The sequence below is a fragment of the Leishmania infantum genome, chromosome 33 (assembly GCF_000002875.2).
Source record: "Leishmania infantum JPCM5 genome chromosome 33".
Classification (NCBI taxonomy): Eukaryota; Euglenozoa; class Kinetoplastea; order Trypanosomatida; family Trypanosomatidae; genus Leishmania; species Leishmania infantum.
In genome coordinates, this window is record NC_009417.2 from 1,415,229 (window position 1) to 1,433,721 (window position 18,493).

Below are 18,493 nucleotides of genomic sequence, written 5' to 3' on the forward strand. Positions count from 1 at the left end.
GAAGACGTTTTCAAGCGAGAGCCTTCGTAGCCGGTAGTCATCCACAGTCGTCTTCACAATCAAGGGAGAAGAAATGGCGACGGGCGGGCACCGGGGTGAAGGAGTGTGCGCCGGAGGCAACTGTTGACATGGCCCACTTCTCTTTCGCCGTTTCTGTGCTGGTGAATGCAGCAGGGTCATCACGGCAGCAGCATCTCGAAGGTTATTCCTCTCCTCTCCTCCCTATCCCAATCCCTCTCCCTCCCGCCTTCTCTTTCGTGTGCACGCAGGCCGCTGTTTGTTTCCCTTCCCTTCCCCCTGTTCTCCTTCGCCGCCTTTCTTTCTGCTTCTCTTTTCTCCCGCATCACCCGGAGCGGCGCGATGCGCAGCAGCAGTGGCATCAGCGATGGCGAGGTGCTTATCCGCCTAGATACGTCGGCGCTGGAGAGTCGCCTCAACGCCTTTACAGATCAATGGGAAACGGCTCTGAAAGGCATTCGTGCTCAGGTTGGGGAGTCTGCAGTTGATTTGCAATCCGTGGCCGCCGACGTAAACGCCATTCAGAGCTTTCTGCTGTCGTATCACGACCGGAATATGAGGACCGCGCTGATGGCTCATCCCACCGAGGCGAGCGATGGCGCCGCCGAGTCCGCTACCCAAGGCGTGCTTGATCGCTTTGTCGCCACCGCCACCGAGAGTGGCTCAACAGAGAACCTGCTAGGAATGGTGGCCGTGGCGCGTCGCCTTTTAGGCGAGAACGCAGCCCTTCGCGCGTCTCTCGATTCCGCTACGGCCGCCCTGTCGACGCACACAACAAGCAACGCCGACCTGACGCACGAGGTGGAGCAGTTACGGCAGCAAACAACACAGCAATCAGCACTGTTGCAGAGCATTACTTTGTGGCTCCGCACGTTGGGCTTGGCAATCGACGACGGCGCAAGCGGGGCTAGCGGCGACGGGACTTCACTGCTCATGAGCGCGTCGGCTGAGTCCGCAGGTGACGCGCACTCGATGGAATCCGTTCTTTCACGATCTCCTCTGCTGCTGTCTTTTCGGCAGACCCTGCTGCGCGACCTCACGGAGCGCCTCACATCGGTCGTGGACCAGCAGTCGAAGGACTTCCACGATACCGTGGCCCGCCTCGAGGACCGTCTGCAGAGAGGTGGGAAGGGCACTGCTTACTTAGCCGGTGTGCAGTCGGCCGGTGCTGCCGAAGATCTGCAGGAAACTGTCCGATCCTTGAGCAATCGGCTCAAAGACATGGATAAGCGTGTGGTGAAGCGGGACGAATTCGCGTCGCTCATGCGAACCAAGGCGGACTCGCTGCTGCTGCCGGCAAAGGCGGACAACGCGGCACTGACTGATTTGGAGGCGCGCCTGGTGACACGGTGCGCTGAGTTGGAGGAGCGATGCGCCTTTGCCGACGCAGAGCGTTCAGAGTTTCGTGCACTTCTGCGCTCTATCATTGTGAGCCAAGCGCACCCAACGGTTGCCGCGGCACCACCGAGTCTCCAGGAGGCCTCACGGACGAATGGGCAAGTGCAGTCGAAAGCACAAGCACGAGGAACGCTACTTGGCGAAATTCTTCCGGCAGTGAGAGACGGCTCTTCTGTTGCGGCGCCGGCGCCGGCGCCGCCGTCCAGGGATGAGGGTGTCCTCCCTCGCTCGCGTGGCGCTTCAGCCTCGCAACAGCTCTACCGAGTCTTGGGCACCTCACACGGCAGCCGTGTGCACGGCGTCACTCTCGGCTCTGCGACGCAGACAGAATATGCAAAGCCACTGGGAAGCGTCGCAGCGACCCAGCATGAGAGCCTACCGGTGAAAGCAGCTCCTTCACCAAGGGCTGACGAGAGTGTCGTCGCGATTGGCATGACGCCGACGCAGGGCGCCTATGCCGCCTTTGTCTCGGAGCAGATGACGCGCCGCCACATCGCCTCGCTTCCGGCGCTTCCGTATGAAAAAGCTCCGAGTCGGTAGTGAAGTCACTGGGGTGACACGCAAGACGGTGATTGGTGTTGTGTAGATATCCCTCCATCTCTCTGGCGCTCTCTCTCTCTGACGCCTGAGGCCCAAAACAAATCGGCCAATATCTGCTTTTTCGGTTGCTACACCGTCTACGCTGGTGGTCGGCCCACCTTTCTGTGCCCTCTCTGTCCTACCACTCAACGTCTCTCGGATGCTGGCGTATGACAAGCGGTATGGAAGGGCTCTAGAATGATGTATCATAGCCGCCGTTTTCGGTGCGCATGGGCGGCAGACCTTTTTTTTCCGGCCTCGCTGTCCTCTCACCCATGTGCAGCGGCGCCGTGCCGGCCCACCTTGTGTGTCGTTCTGCACGGATGTGTGTCTCCTGTTGTCTTCCCTTTCTCTCTGTGTCAGCTTTGGAACTTGAACACCGCGGAAGCTGCGAACCAAGGCTCTATGCTTCTCGTGGCGTGCCCTGAAAGCCCCCCCCCCTCTACGCTGAGCGGCGCCTCGCTGCATCGTTCTCTTCTCCCACCTCTCCACCTCCCCCCCCCCGCACCGCGTTGTCCCTTTCTCACCCCTCTCATCCATTCATGTTGCTTCGACGCACAAAACGTGAGATGATCGATGACGCTTGAGCGGCTATGGCGAAGTAAAGAATGGGGGTGGGGGCGCGGCACACGCGCGTCGCTGCTGCCACCTCGCCTGGAGTGCGCCTTTCTGCGGTATAGGAGAGGCGCGTGATGAGGCATGCGCGCACGACTCACTTCCTTCTCTGTCCTGGGCATGTGCGCTCATGTACGTTAACACAGACACACACACACACGCAAACGCTTTTCGCACCGCTCTCTCCCTCTCCGTCTTTCTTCTTTCTCCCTCTTTGGCTGCCTTCTGTTTGTCCCTCCAACTCATTGGAGAGACGACGCCTTCCCATCTACCCACGCCACCTTCATCGTGTGCAGTGATCGAACTGCACCTCTTCTTTCTTGTCTTCCTAATGCGATTCGCTACGCTCCGCGTGACGCCGCTGCCGGCGGTAGCCTTTTTTCTGCTAGTTGTGATTGGCGTTTGCTTCGGCGAGCTGCCTGTCGCAAGCTCCGCCTTGACGACGGCACTGTCCTCTCACGTCCTTAACGTGACCCTGAGCGGTGCCGGCGCGGGGTCCAATTGGCCAACGACCACTAACGCGCTGAGCGCCATCACACCTACGGTTAACGCCACGGTGTGCAGTGCTTTGCCATCCGGAGTCAGCCACTGCGACGCGTTTCTCATACGGGTGTCTGAAACCACGCTCGGTCTCCAGCTGAGCATCGTCACTTCGACTGCCCTTGCGGGAAACTCCACGTACTACCTACTCTCGCAGTGGGTCCACGGAAACAGCACGAGCATCTCAACGACACTGGCGCGCCTGACGTCGGCCTGCGCAACAGCCCTCGGTACCTCGCTCTCCAGCCTCGCAGTCACCACCGGCGCCTATGCCGTGCCGTGCCGCAACTCGGAGACGTATTCCTACCTGCCTGCGTGTGCTGCAGCAGAGGTCCCTGTGACGACGGTCTACATTCTCGCGCCGTCCTCTGACCTACAGGCGTACTTCGTTGCGTACCTATGCGGCCCTACTCCCACGGAGACGTGCAGAAACAGCATCGTCGTTCAGTTGCCGTCAGAGTTGTCGCCGTACACTTTCGTGAGCATTAAGGGCTTGCCAAAAGCATTGGAGGCGGTCCTGGCTTACGTCGCCGATGTGCGCGCCGGTTTCGCGGGCATGCCTCAGGCAGTGGGCCCGAGAGTGGGCAACACCGCGGCGGCGGTAACCGCCAGAGCGGTTGAGCTGCGGTACCGCGGCATGCATGCGGTACTCTTCTCCACGAACGAGAAGACGCGAATCTACTCCTCTACCACTCGTATGACGATTGAGTGTCACGCGAGCTTCGGCTACTGGGCCTTGGTCTTCATCGCAATATTCCCGCTCTGCGCCATCCTCTTCCGCTATGTGTGGTTCCGAGGACGGCAACGGTCCAAGAAACAGGAGCGCCGCCGCGTCGTTGCTGATGAGATGCGCATTATGCAAGGGTGCACGAACCCGGCCGATGCGCCGGGCGCTGGAAGAGGGCCGCCGCCGGGTTTCGACACATCCGTCGCTGGTATCGGCAGCACAAAGCAGCAGTGGGTCACGGATGCGAGCCGTAACTACTACGACTCCAACGCCGCAGACGACAACGCCGCCGCGCAGGCCGATGCGGCGGCGCACCAGATGTACATGACCCCTGACACTGGTGAGGCACACCAATACGTTGTCGATGACGCGAGCGGCGCAGGCGGGGCGGCGGCGACGGCGGCATCACAGCCGTCACAGCAAACTGGCAATGTCGCGGGCGACAACGCGATCTATCAGACCTACGTTAACCCCGAGACCGGGGAGACGTACCAATACACAATCGGTGCGACTGCGGCGGGGCAAGAGCAGGGGCAGACAGCCGAAGCGTCCGTTGCCGAAGGTGCTCAAGACACCGCTGCCGGGGACGGCTACCAAACCTACGTAGACCCGAGCACCGGGGAGACGTACCAATACACGCAGATAAACGCCGATGCAGCGGCACGCAAGTACCAGTACGTAGATCCCGTGACGGGAACGACTTACCAGTACGCCAACCCGAACGCTGCAGGCGTCTACGAGTACGTTGACCCGACAACCGGTGAAACCTATCAGTACACCGCCGAGGCTGGAGAGAACAACAGTACGGCGGCGGAGCAGGGGCATGGCGCTGCCGCCACCGGCAACGTCTACGTTGACCCCCAGAGGGGGGAGATGTACCGGTACGAGGCACCGCAGCAGTAAAGTCGTGCCCGCGGCAGCCGCCCCATGTCGGGTGCAGCTCCGTCATTCACTCCACTTGCCGTGGCGTCGCTGCGTTGTCTCTTTCTCGTTTCTTGTTTGTTCTCGCTGCCTCTTTTGCCATGTGCGTCTTCGCCTCCTCTCCAGCTCAAAGTGTTGCTATTTTTTTCTCACCTCTTCCTTGGCGGCAAAACGGCGAACGGACACCCATGCACCTACCCACGCGTACGTGCACAAGTGGCTGCTTTCCATGTCTTCTCTTCCCTTAGCACTCCCGCTTTTGCTCGCCGTCGCTGTAACGCCTCTCTCTCGCCCGCGTCCACATCCCTGTCTCTGTCTTTTTCTGGCCACTTCATCCTTCGTTGAGTAGAGCTGGAGCGTGGAAGGCGCATGCTTTTCTTGCTGTCTGTCCTTCGCCCCTGCACCCTAGACACAAACATCCACACGCGCACAGGTGGCAGCGGGCATAGGCGAAACCTACACAACGAAAAAGACGCAGCGCACAGACGCACACAATGGCGTCATCGCGTTTGCCTGTGTTTGGCCGCCGGCACTGTCACTCCCGACCAACTCCGCTCCAGCCCGTCCTCCGCAGACTTTGACTACGGGTGTATAAAGATGCGCACGTGTACCTGTGCACCATGAGCCTCTCCGACCCACTTGCCCTCTCTCGTCCCACTGCTCGAGTCCATACTCTACTTCTCTGCATGCCTCACCGCTGCTGGGCCGCCCAGTTTCTCTCGTAGCTGACTGAGCCGCGTCCCTCCGCGTCTTCTATCACACACACCTGACTCGCGCACACACACGCGCGCATAGAAACCGTGAAGCCACGACAAGGATGGACTCGGAGCAGCCCAAGAAGGTCCCAAGGACGGAGACCAAGACGAAGGAGCTGCTGCGTACCACCGTCGCCGACGGCCCCTTCAGCCTCCTAGACACTGCCATGAAGGAGAAAAAGCGGGTCTTCATCCAGTGTCGCAACAGCAAGGCGCTTCTGGCACACGTGATCGCCTTTGACAAGCACTTCAATCTCGTGCTGAAGGGCGTCCAGGAGATCACTGAAAGCCACGGCTCCGAGCAGAAGCAGCGCACCATCGAAAACCTCTTTTTGCGCGGCGAGTCGGTAATTTTTATCGTGAAACTGCCCTAGGTCAGCTCCACTGCACCGAGGAGGCGTACAAGACCGCATCGGCAGGAGCAAGGCAAGTACTCGCCTGCGTCGCACTGCCTTCGTTCTCCCAGCCGTGTATCGGTCGTAACCTTTTGTTTCCCTCTTTCAGCATTTTCTACTGGCTCTCTGGACTGTGCGCTTCAGCACGGTATCCGCCAACGAAGGGGGCTTGCATCGACTTTGGTGGAGGACGTGGCATGGACGCCCGGCGCCGTGATGTGTTTGGTTGATGTGACGAAATGCGTTTGCTTGTTGGCGTGTGCTACCTGCCAAGCATTTGGAGGGCGCCGGCGAGAGCTTTTTGTGTGGCGGTCGCTGATGTGCTTGCATGTACATAGATGTGCATGTGCACTTGTGTTCATGTGTGTAGGTATGCGTTTGTGTGTGTGTGTGTGGATGAGAACCGTGCTAGCCGCACCTTAAACAAACAGCTTACACCACAAGGCAGCTGATTGAGGTGGCGGGGGCGGCTCGACGTCCGAATCATCGTGCTGGCGGGCCTACATGGTATCACACACCAGTGGTATCGATGACGACTAAAGCAGAACTTTCTCTGTGCTTCGGTGCCGTGCTTCCCTGTCGCGAACTGTTCTGCGGCACGTCCTTCTATCCACCCCTCTGTGATGCCCATGTCGACATTTGCAGCTGTTGCAATGGCGCCCCGGGGGCCGCGGTACAGGTGCGCCGCATGATCGTTCTGTATTGTTCTGATTGCAATTTTTCCCCTTTAGCTCTCCCTCTATCTTCCTGCTCCAACCCGTTCTGCCCCCTTCTCCTCCCTGCCATGCCTCCGTTGTTGTGTGCGCCAAACCCGATGAGGCATTCAAAATAATTCACTTTTTACATCACAGGGGCGCTCAAGCACAGAAATTGATCCACCATGACCCACAATGGCACCCCGTGGCCACCGAGTTGCGAGGCGACAGAAAACGAAAACTACAGCAGTGCGTGGCATGTCGTCGCCCTTTTTGTAATCCTGGGCTGCTCCTTGCTTGGTACTGTACTTCCGATCCTCGGCAAGCGTGTTTCTGCCTTTCGCGTGCCCGAGTATGCCTACGCGATTGGAAAATCTGTAGCGACCGGCGTGGTGCTTGGGGTAGCACTTATTCACATGCTGAAACCGGCTAACGAGTCCCTCACGAGCGACTGCATGCCGAGTGCCCTCCGCAACTTCTCCAAGCCGCTCGCCTACATCATCTGTATAGCCTCCGTTGCAGCGATGCACTCCCTGGAGGCGTGCTTGCGTGTCTTTTTCGATGGCTTTGGAGCCGTTCGCGACCTCCCCATTGCCAGTGGGGAGAGCCAACACTTGCTGTCCGGCTCTCAAGCTGGCGGTCACCACTTCCACCCGTCCGCCCCCGCTGTCGATAGCTGGAAGAGCAGTGGTGGCTTGCAGATCTTGTCCGCTGTCTTGTTAGAGTTTGGCGTTTCGTTGCACAGCCTGTTCGTCGGCCTCACCGTGGGCATGTGTGCCGACGCGGAGCTTTACACGCTGATGTGCGCCTTGTCGTTTCACCAGTTCTTTGAGGGCGTTGCGCTCGGCTCTCGGCTCGTGGATGCAGCTCTGACCCTGCGCACCGAGTATGTGCTTGCTGCTGTTTTTGTTCTCTCAGCTCCCCTTGGCACTGCGGTTGGCATTATGTGCGTGTGCGAGCACATAATCAACACCAAGGGCAGTATGTACCTTCTAACGCAGGGTATCCTGGACTCGGTATGTGCTGGTATTCTGCTCTACATCGGGTTTCAGCTACTAGTGGGCGACTTCTACGCCGATATGCAGTCGACCGTACACAACGTTCGCTCGCCGCGTGGATTCCTGCTAGCGATGCTGGTAGCCTTGTGGGCGGGCGTAAGTATCATGGCACTGATTGGGCAATACGTGTGAAAGAGTCTCGGAGAGTGAGAGCGCGCGGCTGGCTGCGTGGAGTGGGCAGGAGAGCGTCAACTTGGCTTGTCGTGCTGCCGCCTACACACACACGCACACACCTTTTCTCTGTCCCTTCTTTCACTTCCCCCCCCCCCAGAACACTTTTCATCGTGGAACGTCACCAAACAAAGTCGGGACGGACTAGTACAATGGCACGTTTCCGAACGGCGTGCGACAAGCCGTTCACATGAGTAGCATTGCCTACCCCCTCTTGCTCTCTCTGTAACCTATGTAGTTGTTCGTGTGTCTGCTCGGATGCATCATTTCATGTGGCTGCACTCTTGCTGCGCTCATTCCTAGCGTTTCCCCATCCCTCCTTCAAAGCCGCGGTGTTTGCAAGCGTGGCTGTATGGCGGTGTTGCTCTCTATCCTGCATTTCTGCTTCCAACATGCCGTCGCGCTCGGCCTCCAGGATGCTGCACACTGCATGTTTCTCTCTGCGTGCTGGTGCCTACGTCTCATACTGCACAGGCTTGTCTGCGTAGCCACCTCCATCTCTCTTGACGCCGACCCCGCACTTCTTCGCCGCGCTCAGCAGGCAATACGGCAAGGGAAGAGACGGCGGCGGCTGACACGGACAAAGACCGGCCTTTTTTCATGTGCGCGCAGAGACTGCGTCTTTTCTACATCTCCTTTTTGCCTGCGCAGCCCTGCGCTTACCCGTGAAGTCTATAAGCGCCCTGGCGAGCACAAGGCTGCGCAGAGGGCATGGGGGAGGGGGGTTCCAACGACGTCACATCAGCTGAGCTCTCGCTGCACACCTCCTTTGTTACCAACCCTCATCTAGCCGCTGGATGTGCACGTCCCTGGCATCGCCGTTTCACAGCACGGACGCCAACCCCAGCTGACCGACTCCACAAGATTCAATGCAGATTTTGTCTCACCAAGAGGTCGCGCAAGTAGTACCGCTGGCAGAGGATACACTAGATTTGAGTGGTCTGCAAGCATATTTGGAGACGTGAGTATTTCGAACGGTTCAACGGTCAACACTCACAACACCGTCGCATACAATCTGTCGGCGTCCAAGTTTGGCTGAGACGCGCCTGGCACACGCACCAGTGGCGGGATTGTAGGAGCGTAATCGCGGTGTTAGCGAATGACGGTGGAGGAGCAGCCGCACTACGGCGTCGGCTACGCCCACCTCCACGTACTGCTGCGCGTGTCGTAGCCCACTGAGTGTCACGTCACGCACCGTTTGGTGTCTGTGAAGCTGGCCAACGCTCAATAGGTAGTTCGGCACTCTATCGCATCTGCAGCGCCGGCGAATGAGGTCGTTCTGCCGGACTTACAAGACGTCTCCCTGACGTGTGCGCGACAGACGCGGACTGAAGGATACTGCCACTGTGCGAGTTGTGGGCCGGCACCGCTCAACTGTTCATCTTCGTGGGATGCGTGTTTTGGCGTGCTCCTGTGCACGCTGCGTTCCCCTCCCTTCCCTCTCCCGCTACGCGTTCCTCAGAACGCCACGGAAGACCGAGAACACGGCGCGTGGACTTGTGAGCGCACTGGGGAGTGAGCCCCGTCGACGCCCCGCGCAACCCTAATATCTTTTTTTTTGTAAGCGAGGCTGCCCTGACGGCAGTGTGGTGACGGGCGACCTATTCTTCTGCGGTGCCAAGGCGAGCTCTGTGCACACGGCGGTCAAATGCGGCAGCCGTAGCCTCAAGGGATTCTGGCGGCGAAACTTGTCCGACGCCGGTCACAGGAGCTAGCGCAAATATGTGCTCATGCTGCACAACTCTGATGTTTGCGATGTCGAGATGCAGTGGGATGGTGATTAGCTATTCGGCGGCGTGGAGGGCGTCCTCGTGAGCAACGAACATCTGCGCGGCAGTTCTCCTTAGCCCATGTGCAGCTCATGTGTGCTTGCTTGTGCGCGCTTTCGGGCATTCTCGCACATCTATTCTTCTTTTTTTCAGGACGTCCCGCAATCCAGCTGCATTTGCCGCGTGGTCGTGGTCGTGGCGACTACGGTTCCATTTGGCGCTAGACTTTGGTCTTGAGCGTCTGTAACACAGTGGTGGTTGGCTTCCGGAAGCGGCTCAAGCGCAGCAGCGACCGCCGAAGAACGAAGCAATCGGCAACTCACTGTAGTGACGGCACTCATTGGCTGTCTTATGTGTACCCACTGCGCGCCAGTGAATAACCACAAGGCGACCATAGGCGGAGATTACTTTTTTAGCGTGTGAGTCGACTCCATGATGCTTTATAGTGTACACATGGATCCACTACGGGAGCGAGAGACCCACGCAAGCACCCTCGCACGTCCCTCTGTGTCTGCATGTGGTTGCCTGTCTGTGCACAAAGGGGTGGGGAGTGCCCCTCCACAAAAGAAAAAGAGCAGTACTCCCTTTCTTTCGTTCTAATCTCTCTCTCTCTCGATCTTCTTCGCACCTGCTGGGTGAAACATCGCGTGCTTCACGTCCACACACACACACACACACACACGCACGCACACCTACACACACGAACTCCTCCGAACATCAGTGCACTTCATAGCTTTTCCTTTTCTCTGTCTCTTTTTTTCCTCTCGTCCACCACATTCGCATCGACTGCGGTAGCAGGCGGGAGAGTCACAAGTGCTGCTGTGTCTGTGAAGGAGACACCACATACCACAAAGAAGAGGTCGAAAGGAAAAACAGAGGACACGATTTGTACTCGCAAGCACACGGTACGTCCCCGCCAGTGCAGAAGCGCCAAGATGTCAGCCGGCACCGCCGCCACGGTGGAATTCACCGCCTCCAGCCAACGCGTGAAGATGGTGGACATGCACCCCAAGGAGCCCATCTTTATTGCAGCCCTGTATTCCGGTGGAATCAACCTGTACAACTACCAGACGCAGGCGCTCGTCCGCTCCTTCGACACAGGCACGGGTCTTCCAGTACGCTGTGTCCGCTTTATCCCGCGCCTGCAGAGCTTTGTGTGCGGCTGTGATGACATGAACCTGCGTGTGTTCAACTACAACACGATGGAGCGGACGAAGATATTCCAAGCCCACGACGACTACATCCGCTGCGTCGCTGTTCACGAGCAGCTGCCGCTGGTGCTGACGTGCGCGGATGACATGACCATTCGGCAGTGGGACTGGAGCAAGGGGTGGACGCTGCAGATGACTTACGAGGGGCACCAGCACTTCTGCATGGCCGTCGCTTTCAACCCTAAGGACTCCTCCACGTTTGCCTCCGCCTCGATGGACTGCACCATCAAGGTGTGGCGCATCCACATTCCGACGCCGAATTACCAACTCGAGGGCCACGAGGATGGCGTGAACTGCGTCGAGTTCTACCCTCGCGGTGACAAGCCGTACCTACTGAGCGGATCCGACGACAGGACGGTGCGTTTGTGGGACTACCAAACCAAAGCCTGCTTACAGGTCTTCTCCTTTCACGAGGACAACGTCGCGAGTGTGCTTTTCCACCCGGACCTCCCAGTGATCTACTCCATCTCCGAGTCGGACAGCATTGCCGCCTTCTCCACGGAGACGTTCCGCCTGCTGTACTCGTGCAACCACTCCGACATGGGGCGCGGGTGGTCGCTGGCAACGAAGCGCCACTCGAACATGCTCATTGCCGGCTTTGACAACGGCGTGCGGGCCTACAAGGTCGGCGCGGACAAGCCCGTCTTCTCCATGGACGCCAACGGTCGCGTCTTGGTCGCGACCGGGAACGAGATTACGCGCATGGACATCAAGGCCATAGGGCCGGAGACGCCCGACGGCGAGGTGCTGAACGTTGCGACGAAGGACATGGGCACTGTCGAGGCGACGGCCCGCTCTATCGTTCACGCCGGAAACGGCCAGTTCATCTGCGTTCTCGGTGACGACAACTACACCATCATATCGTCCCTCTCGCTGCGTCCCAAGTCGTACGGGCAGTGTGTTTCATTTGTCTGGGGTCCTGAGAGCGGCGCCTACGCCGTGCTGGAGGGCTCGACGACGCTGAAGGTTTACAAAGGTTTCAAGGGGCGCGTCGCACTTTCGCTGCCAGAGGTGGCCAATAAGCTGTTTGGCGGGCCTCTGCTAGCGGTGCGCACGAGCAGCAGCGTCATGTTCTACGACTGGGGCACGCTGGCACTGATCCGGCAGATCGATGAGACCCCGGCAGCGCTCGAGTGGAACTCGACGGGTGAGCTCGTGGCGCTCGTCACGAGCAGCAGTGTCTTCCTTCTCAAGTTCAACGGGGACGCTGTAGCGCAGTACCTCGAGCAAAACACCACCACCGGCGATGACGGCCTCGACTTCTCGTTCGACCTTGTGGAGGAGCTGGATGAAAAGGTGCGCGACGTGGCGTGGGTGGGGGACTGCCTTGTCTACATCAATCAAGTGCATCGGCTCAACTACTACATTGGCGGCGAGGTAAACAACATCGCGGTGCTGAACCGTCACCAGTACCTCCTCGGCTACCTGCCAAAGGAAAACCGTCTCTTCTGCATAGACAAGGAAAAGAGCATCACGAGCTACCTCCTTCAGGTGAATGCCATCGAGTACATGGCTGCCATCGTGCGCGAGGACTTTGATGCCGCCAACACACTTCTCCCCACCATCGATGTGAGCCTGCGTGACAAACTGTCGCGGTTTGTCGAGTCGCGCGGGCTGCTGCAGATGGCGCTGGAGATCGCCATGGATGACGAGCGCCGCTTCGACCTGGCGGTCCAGCTGAAGCAACTGTCGTTGGCGCACAAGATCGCCAGCGCGGCGAACGTCGCGTCGCACTGGAAGCAGGTGGGTGACATTGCACTGGAGCAGGGCTACTTTGAGATGGCAATCGAGTCGCTGGAGAAGTGCAACGACTGGAGCGGGCTGCTGCTCATCTACACGTCCCTCAACGACATGGAGGCGATCTCGCGCCTTGGCGACCGCTGTCTGCAAAGCGGACAGGCCAACTTGGCCTTCACCTGCTACCACCTCACCCAACGCCATGCCGAGTGTGTGGAGCTGCTGCAGAAGACCGGCAAAACAGGCGACGCCGCTTTCTACGCACGCACCTACTGCCCGAGCCTCATCGAGGACGCCGTGGCTAAGTGGAGGGTGTCGGTCGCCTCGATCCCTCGCGTCAGCCAAGCGCTCGCCAGCCCGGCAGCCTACCCGAACCTGTTTCCGTCACTGCGCAATGTGGACTTGTCGCCTCCAAACGGACCGGAGGCTGGCGCCCCTCTGAACGCACAGCCGGCACCTCCCGGTGCATCCACGTCGCTCCACGGCTCATGCATCGCACCAACTGTTGCCGACTTGTTCCAGCCGGCGGCAGAGGCACCCCAGCAGCCTATGCACGCCCCGCCGTTCCCCGACAATGTGGGCAGCGAGCTCACCGGGATGCAGGAGCTGGCGGACGAAGAGGAAGCATGGGGAGAAGATTAGAAGCGAACAACGTGTCCAAAGGATTAGTTGGGAGGTGGGAGGGGAAGGTGGTGGTGGGGGGCACGACACAACGTTGAACTCCGCGAGCACCCACGTTCCGCGCTGTATCTTTTCTCACGCTGTTTCGCGGACGCGCTTCAGAGCGCAGGCACCTGCGCGAAGGGGTTTCCCTGCTGCGTGTGTGTGTGTAAGGATGTCACAGCGGTATCGCCGCCTCTCTTCTCCCCCCTCCCTCTCGTCCGTGATGCTGGGCGACGGTCCTGCAGTGGTGTGCGTGAGAATGTCTGCGTGTCTGTCAGTCGTCTCCAGAGTCGCAATGATGTTTGCTCATTCTGTTCCTGTTTACTGTTGCGTATTGATCGGACGGGGGTGGCCTCTACCTTTCCTCGTCGCTTGGCACGCGTGGGAGAATATTTTCCTCGTATGGCAGGTGCCTGCGTCGGGGGGGTGAAGGGGGAAGAGAGAGGGCGGTGGTTGTGAGTGTATGTGAGTGCGTGTTGGTTCAGTGTTCTAGTGTAGAAATGGGCTTTCGTATCGCGAAACCCCAAAACCGACGGCAGCGGCGCGAGCGACGTTTGTCGCTGAGGAATGCGAGGCCGTACGTCACGGACGTGATGGCAAGTTGTGCTGTGGTGCGGGACAATTCAAGCCAAAGGATGTGTTGACGAGCGGGGAACGGGATTGCCTGCGCATGACGTTCTGTTCGCGGATGTGCTTGTCGACGATTGCACAGTTTCTGGCGCCACCTCTGTCTCGATGTACGTGTTCGCTGTATGATTCCATGGCTTCATACGCGCATTCAACTGCTCCGCCTCTCCCGCTGCGTGTCTCCATCTTTATTGTAATCTGAGGTTGCCTATATTGGCGCTGTTGCCGCGGTCGCCATGCTGTCTGTTCTATCGCGTTGGCGTGAGTGTCATGTTTTTTTTTTTTCACGGCTGGAGAAAGTAAGTCTTGGCGGTGTGTGTGTGTGTGTGTGTTTGTGTGCGTGGTTTCTTGTGTGAGTCGACCCTACACTGTAGTCCTCGCCAGCGCAACACGCCCCACCTTCGTGTGTGGCACCTCTGCCTCCACTACCCGTCAAGTTTTTTTCTCTCGCGAGCGGAAGAGTTGCGGGTAAACCTATCGACCAGAGATGCTCAAACTCGGAGGCCTTGTGCGCGTGAAGCCGCCTGCTGCCCAGTGCTGCCTACCGTCAGTCTGTCGCGCAACTCAACGCTACGCGGCCTCAGCGCCTGGAAAGTGGAAGTGCGCATGCGGCCTCCACAACTTCAACTTTCACTCCGAATGCTACAGCTGCCACAAGAAGCGCACTGACCTTCCTGCCACAAAGCCCGTATCGCCGTTGTCGCTTCTGGGCGATATGCGGATGGATGATGTCGACTCGACCGATGCGCACACCAGCAGCACTGCGGAGGGTGAGGCTTGCCCTGTCGAAGGTACCTGGATGTGTCCGGCCTGCTACACCTTCAACGGCTCGCAACGGGTGGTGTGCACTCACTGTCTGGAGACGCGACCGCGCTTGCAGCCGCGCGGAGCGGCAAGGACGCGATTGGGCACTCACAAAAGCGGCTTTGGAAAGGTTGCTGCGGACTCTTCCCTTCCTTCCACGGTGTCCGACACGGCGGCGGCAGTGGCGGCGCTCTCTTCTACGCACTCTGACGAGTCTGTGCCTCCACAGCCATTCCTGACGGGAGACTGGCACTGCGCATGCGGCGCGCATAACTTCTCGCGCAACACGCATTGTCGCAAGTGCCTTAAGCCTCACACGTCAAACACGTCCGCAACGACGGAGGAGAGGCTGTTGAAGAGCCATCCTGGTGACTGGGCGTGCCCGGCGTGCGAAATGTACAACTTCTCTTGGCGAAAGGTGTGTAAGCGCTGCAGCCGAGCACAGCCACCGGCCGGCACAGAGTCCTTCTCCGCTCAACAAGACTCCGACGTGACGACGGGGATGGCGACTGGTTGGGTCTGCCAAGCATGCCACTCCCTCAACCCTGCCGACGATGCCGTGATGTGCGTGATTTGTGGTAGCCCAAAGCATGCGTGAAAGTGTGCGGCACCTCTGCGTGACGAGAATACATGTGAAGGCGATGGCAGTCATGAGCTGCGCATGGTGTTCTCATCGCTCATGGCCCACGCGGAGATGGCTTGTGCCCCACCACTGTTGCTGGTTGCGCCCCTTTCTGTCGCATAGCACTTTTCACACACAGATCGCGTCACAAACACACCAGCATAAGGCATATATGTACAGGCACATTCACAACGGACCTTTGGCACGCCATGCAGTCACGCGCACGCTTACGGATATGTTGCTGCGAAGAGGGCACTCGCCCCACATACACGCATACACCCTTTCAGCGTGTGCCCTATTAGGTTCAGCGTGCAAGCGCCTCGCATGGCTTCTGCACACTGTGCCTCTCCAGATGCAAAGATGAGCGTGATAGCGGCCAAGGCGGCGCCATCGCACTTGAACATCCTGGACTCTCTTCGATATGTCACTGCCCACCTTTCTCACCCTTCGCTCCTTTTTTTTTGCCCGCTTCAGCAGCGAAAGTGCCCCACCGGCGTGGAACACGATCGCCTGCTGAGCTGGTCGATCCAACCGCATCTCTTCGACTCTCCTCCCCCTTCCACCCTCCCTCACCAAGTCTGTGTCACGCACACCCTGGCAACTTCAAAAATACACATGCACACACGCAGCAAGCATGACGGTGCTTCGATGACGACCGATTCAAGTAGGAGAGGCCGTTCGATGTCTTTTGTGTCGTGACCTTTTCCTACTTCATCGAACAGGGTGACTCAGGCGTGATTAGCTGCGAGTAGCGCGGCAAGCTGGCGCCTGCGTTTCATTTGCACGCGTACGCTGCCAAGTGCGGGTTAGTCGGTGGCGAGTTCCCGCCTCTTGTGGGCAGGCTGAACCACCGCGAGGTGGAATGCAACACGTCGCGAGCGGCATGATGGGAGTAGCCGTGAGGCAACCTGGGAGGCGGGTGGGTAGGTCGCGTTGGAGGCAGGGGCCGCGCTCCCATAACTGAGTCGACGCATTGCTGCAAGGCGTGTGCTTATGGCGGCACTGCACTACGCGATGGGTCGGTGACACGGTTCGGAGTGGGAGGCTAGGTCGGAGGAGTTGAGCCCATGTTGCGCATAGCAGAGAACGGGCACAGGTTGAAAACGTAGACCAGAATTCGTAGGGTTTTTGCGTTTCGGCTCGCACGCTCTTCCCTGGTACTCCTCGCCCTCCCCCCCCCAACCCACAACCATCACCACCTCCCCGGCATTCGGGCAGCCGTAGGTGTGTTTCACGCATCACACAGGCACGCACAAACACACGAGAGAAAGGGGTCATCATAACAGCCTGGTGTACCAACGTCTTCGGCGTGACCACGCCCGTCTCTGACACGTGCTCTATGGAGTGTTTTGCCTGCAACACCGCTTCTCGCCCTCGGCAACGCAAGACGTGGCTGGTAGACCAACGGCCCCTCAACCAAATTTCTTTCTCTTCCACACCGTCCTCCTCTTCTCTGTGATGGCAGCCGATGATGACTTGCATACCCCGCACAAGTTAGAGCCAAGTTCAGTGCACAATTGCGCCCCCGCGAAGATGTTCCCTTTCGGCTACACCATCTCGGACACGCAGCGATCCGCGCTCGAGGAGGCCTACAACCGAAAGAAGGAGTACCTCAACGCGCGTGTCGCCCCGCTCTACGCATCGACCAATCCGGCGTCGCTCTGGAACGCGATTGTGAAGTACCGCCTCGTGATTGAGAGCGAGGGTGTCGCAGCTGCGGACACGTACGATGACCTGTTGTTGACGTACGAGGGTTACCGCAGCATGGTTTATGACGTGCTCTTCCACGTCACGCCCGACGAGGACGCAGCCGCTGATGCGCAGGTGCGGGACTGGCGTCGAAGCGTCTACTTCCACCATCCTTTTCTTTCGCCGGCCACGTTTCTGGCCTTTGCGCGCTCGTCGCAGGGCGCCGTGCCAGCGGCTCCCTTGTACGCCTTCGCCGCCAAGCGTTTGCTGCTGTTTCGCATTCGAGTCGAGCTGGAGCTGGATGCCTCAGCACCGCCGCCAATCTTCGTGGACCGTGCACAGCGTGCCATCGGCGGTCGTCTCCCGTGCCCGCCAAGTGCGTCGTCGCCGCTATCAAATGGGCTAACGCAGGAGGACATTGAAATGTTCATCTCGGACCTCGTCCCCAACCTGCGTCTCGTGCGGGACATGCCGCCTTGGATGCTGCCGTACTACCTGTGTCACGCCTCCCGCAAGTTCATGTTCATGTGCGACACACGTGGCGTGGGGGCAATTCCCATTGACGCTTTCATGAAGAGTGAGGTGTTCTCGGAGCTGCTGCGCATGTTCGAGAGCGATACGCAGGATGCCATCATCGCATATCCGAAAGGCTGCGTCGTGGAAGTGCCGGCTAAGTTTGCCTCGCCGGCCGCGGAAGCCGACGATACCGTCGCGGCTCTTGTGCTATCCTACGAGGGTGACGGCAACGCGCTGTCAGACGTCTATCAGCTGCAGTTGCTGAATGACGAGGTGAAGATTCAGGTGCCGCGGGAGCAGATCTACTGGAGCACCGCCTCGATGGACTACGTGCCGGCGGACCTGCTCAGCATGGACAATTGGTTCTCCCTAGCACTGATGAGCCGCATCTACGAGCACTTTACCGCCCTCGACGCCGACGGCGACGGCGTTCTGACTCGCGAGGAACTGTCGCACTACAGCAACGACAGCTTCACGCAGCTCTCCATTCAGCGCGTGTTTGAGTGTCACGTGAATCACAGCGGCACCCGCCATATCATGGACTACAAGACGTACCTGAACTTTGTGATTGCCACAGAGCACGCTGCGACCCGGCCGGCGATGCGGTACATTTGGGCGCTGCTAGACCTCGACGGCACTAAAACTCACATCAAGATCGCGACGCTGCACTGCTTCTGCAAGGAGATCGCGAGCGAGCTGCTCGCCAACGGTCTTATGGTGGACATCTCGGCGCAGTCGATACTGTCCGAAATCGTGGACATGATCAATCCCGCCTGGCATGAATGGGTGACGTTTGAGGACATCGAGAGGTCCGGCCAGCAGGCCACCGTTCTCCCTGTTCTTCTGAGTTACCGCAACTTTTACGCCTACGACTGCCGCGAGCAGACGGCGGCGTCCGCGAATGACGAATACGCGGACATTCCCGAGAAGTAACATAGAGAGGCGGTGCCCCGAGAGAGTCCGCGCCTGCGTGAGCGCCAGCA

At 59.0% G+C, this 18,493-nt stretch overlaps 6 protein-coding genes across 6 annotated transcripts; all 6 read left to right on the forward strand.

Moving 5' to 3' along the window:
* Positions 1–360: 360 nt before the first annotated feature.
* On the forward strand, positions 361–1,956 carry LINJ_33_3320 (conserved hypothetical protein; the record flags this gene model as incomplete). Its single annotated transcript, XM_001468340.1, has 1 exon — positions 361–1,956. One exon carries the CDS (start codon positions 361–363, stop codon positions 1,954–1,956), a length of 1,596 nt encoding a protein of 531 aa, XP_001468377.1.
* Positions 1,957–2,941: 985 nt separating this feature from the next.
* Positions 2,942–4,780, forward strand: LINJ_33_3330 (conserved hypothetical protein; the record flags this gene model as incomplete). Its single annotated transcript, XM_001468341.1, has 1 exon — positions 2,942–4,780. One exon carries the CDS (start codon positions 2,942–2,944, stop codon positions 4,778–4,780), a length of 1,839 nt encoding a protein of 612 aa, XP_001468378.1.
* Positions 4,781–5,615: 835 nt separating this feature from the next.
* Positions 5,616–5,927, forward strand: LINJ_33_3340 (small nuclear ribonucleoprotein SmD2; the record flags this gene model as incomplete). Its single annotated transcript, XM_001468342.1, has 1 exon — positions 5,616–5,927. One exon carries the CDS (start codon positions 5,616–5,618, stop codon positions 5,925–5,927), a length of 312 nt encoding a protein of 103 aa, XP_001468379.1.
* Positions 5,928–6,828: 901 nt separating this feature from the next.
* LINJ_33_3350 (putative cation transporter) lies at positions 6,829–7,833 on the forward strand (the record flags this gene model as incomplete). The annotated part of the gene is made up of 1 exon (XM_001468343.1): positions 6,829–7,833. One exon carries the CDS (start codon positions 6,829–6,831, stop codon positions 7,831–7,833), a length of 1,005 nt encoding a protein of 334 aa, XP_001468380.1.
* Positions 7,834–10,576: 2,743 nt separating this feature from the next.
* On the forward strand, positions 10,577–13,231 carry LINJ_33_3360 (putative beta prime cop protein; the record flags this gene model as incomplete). The annotated part of the gene is made up of 1 exon (XM_001468344.1): positions 10,577–13,231. One exon carries the CDS (start codon positions 10,577–10,579, stop codon positions 13,229–13,231), a length of 2,655 nt encoding a protein of 884 aa, XP_001468381.1.
* A 3,607-nt stretch (positions 13,232–16,838) lies between these two features.
* Positions 16,839–18,443, forward strand: LINJ_33_3370 (conserved hypothetical protein; the record flags this gene model as incomplete). Its single annotated transcript, XM_001468345.1, has 1 exon — positions 16,839–18,443. The coding sequence occupies one exon, from the start codon at positions 16,839–16,841 to the stop codon at positions 18,441–18,443; it is 1,605 nt and encodes a 534-aa protein (XP_001468382.1).
* Between the last annotated feature and the right edge of the window lie 50 nt (positions 18,444–18,493).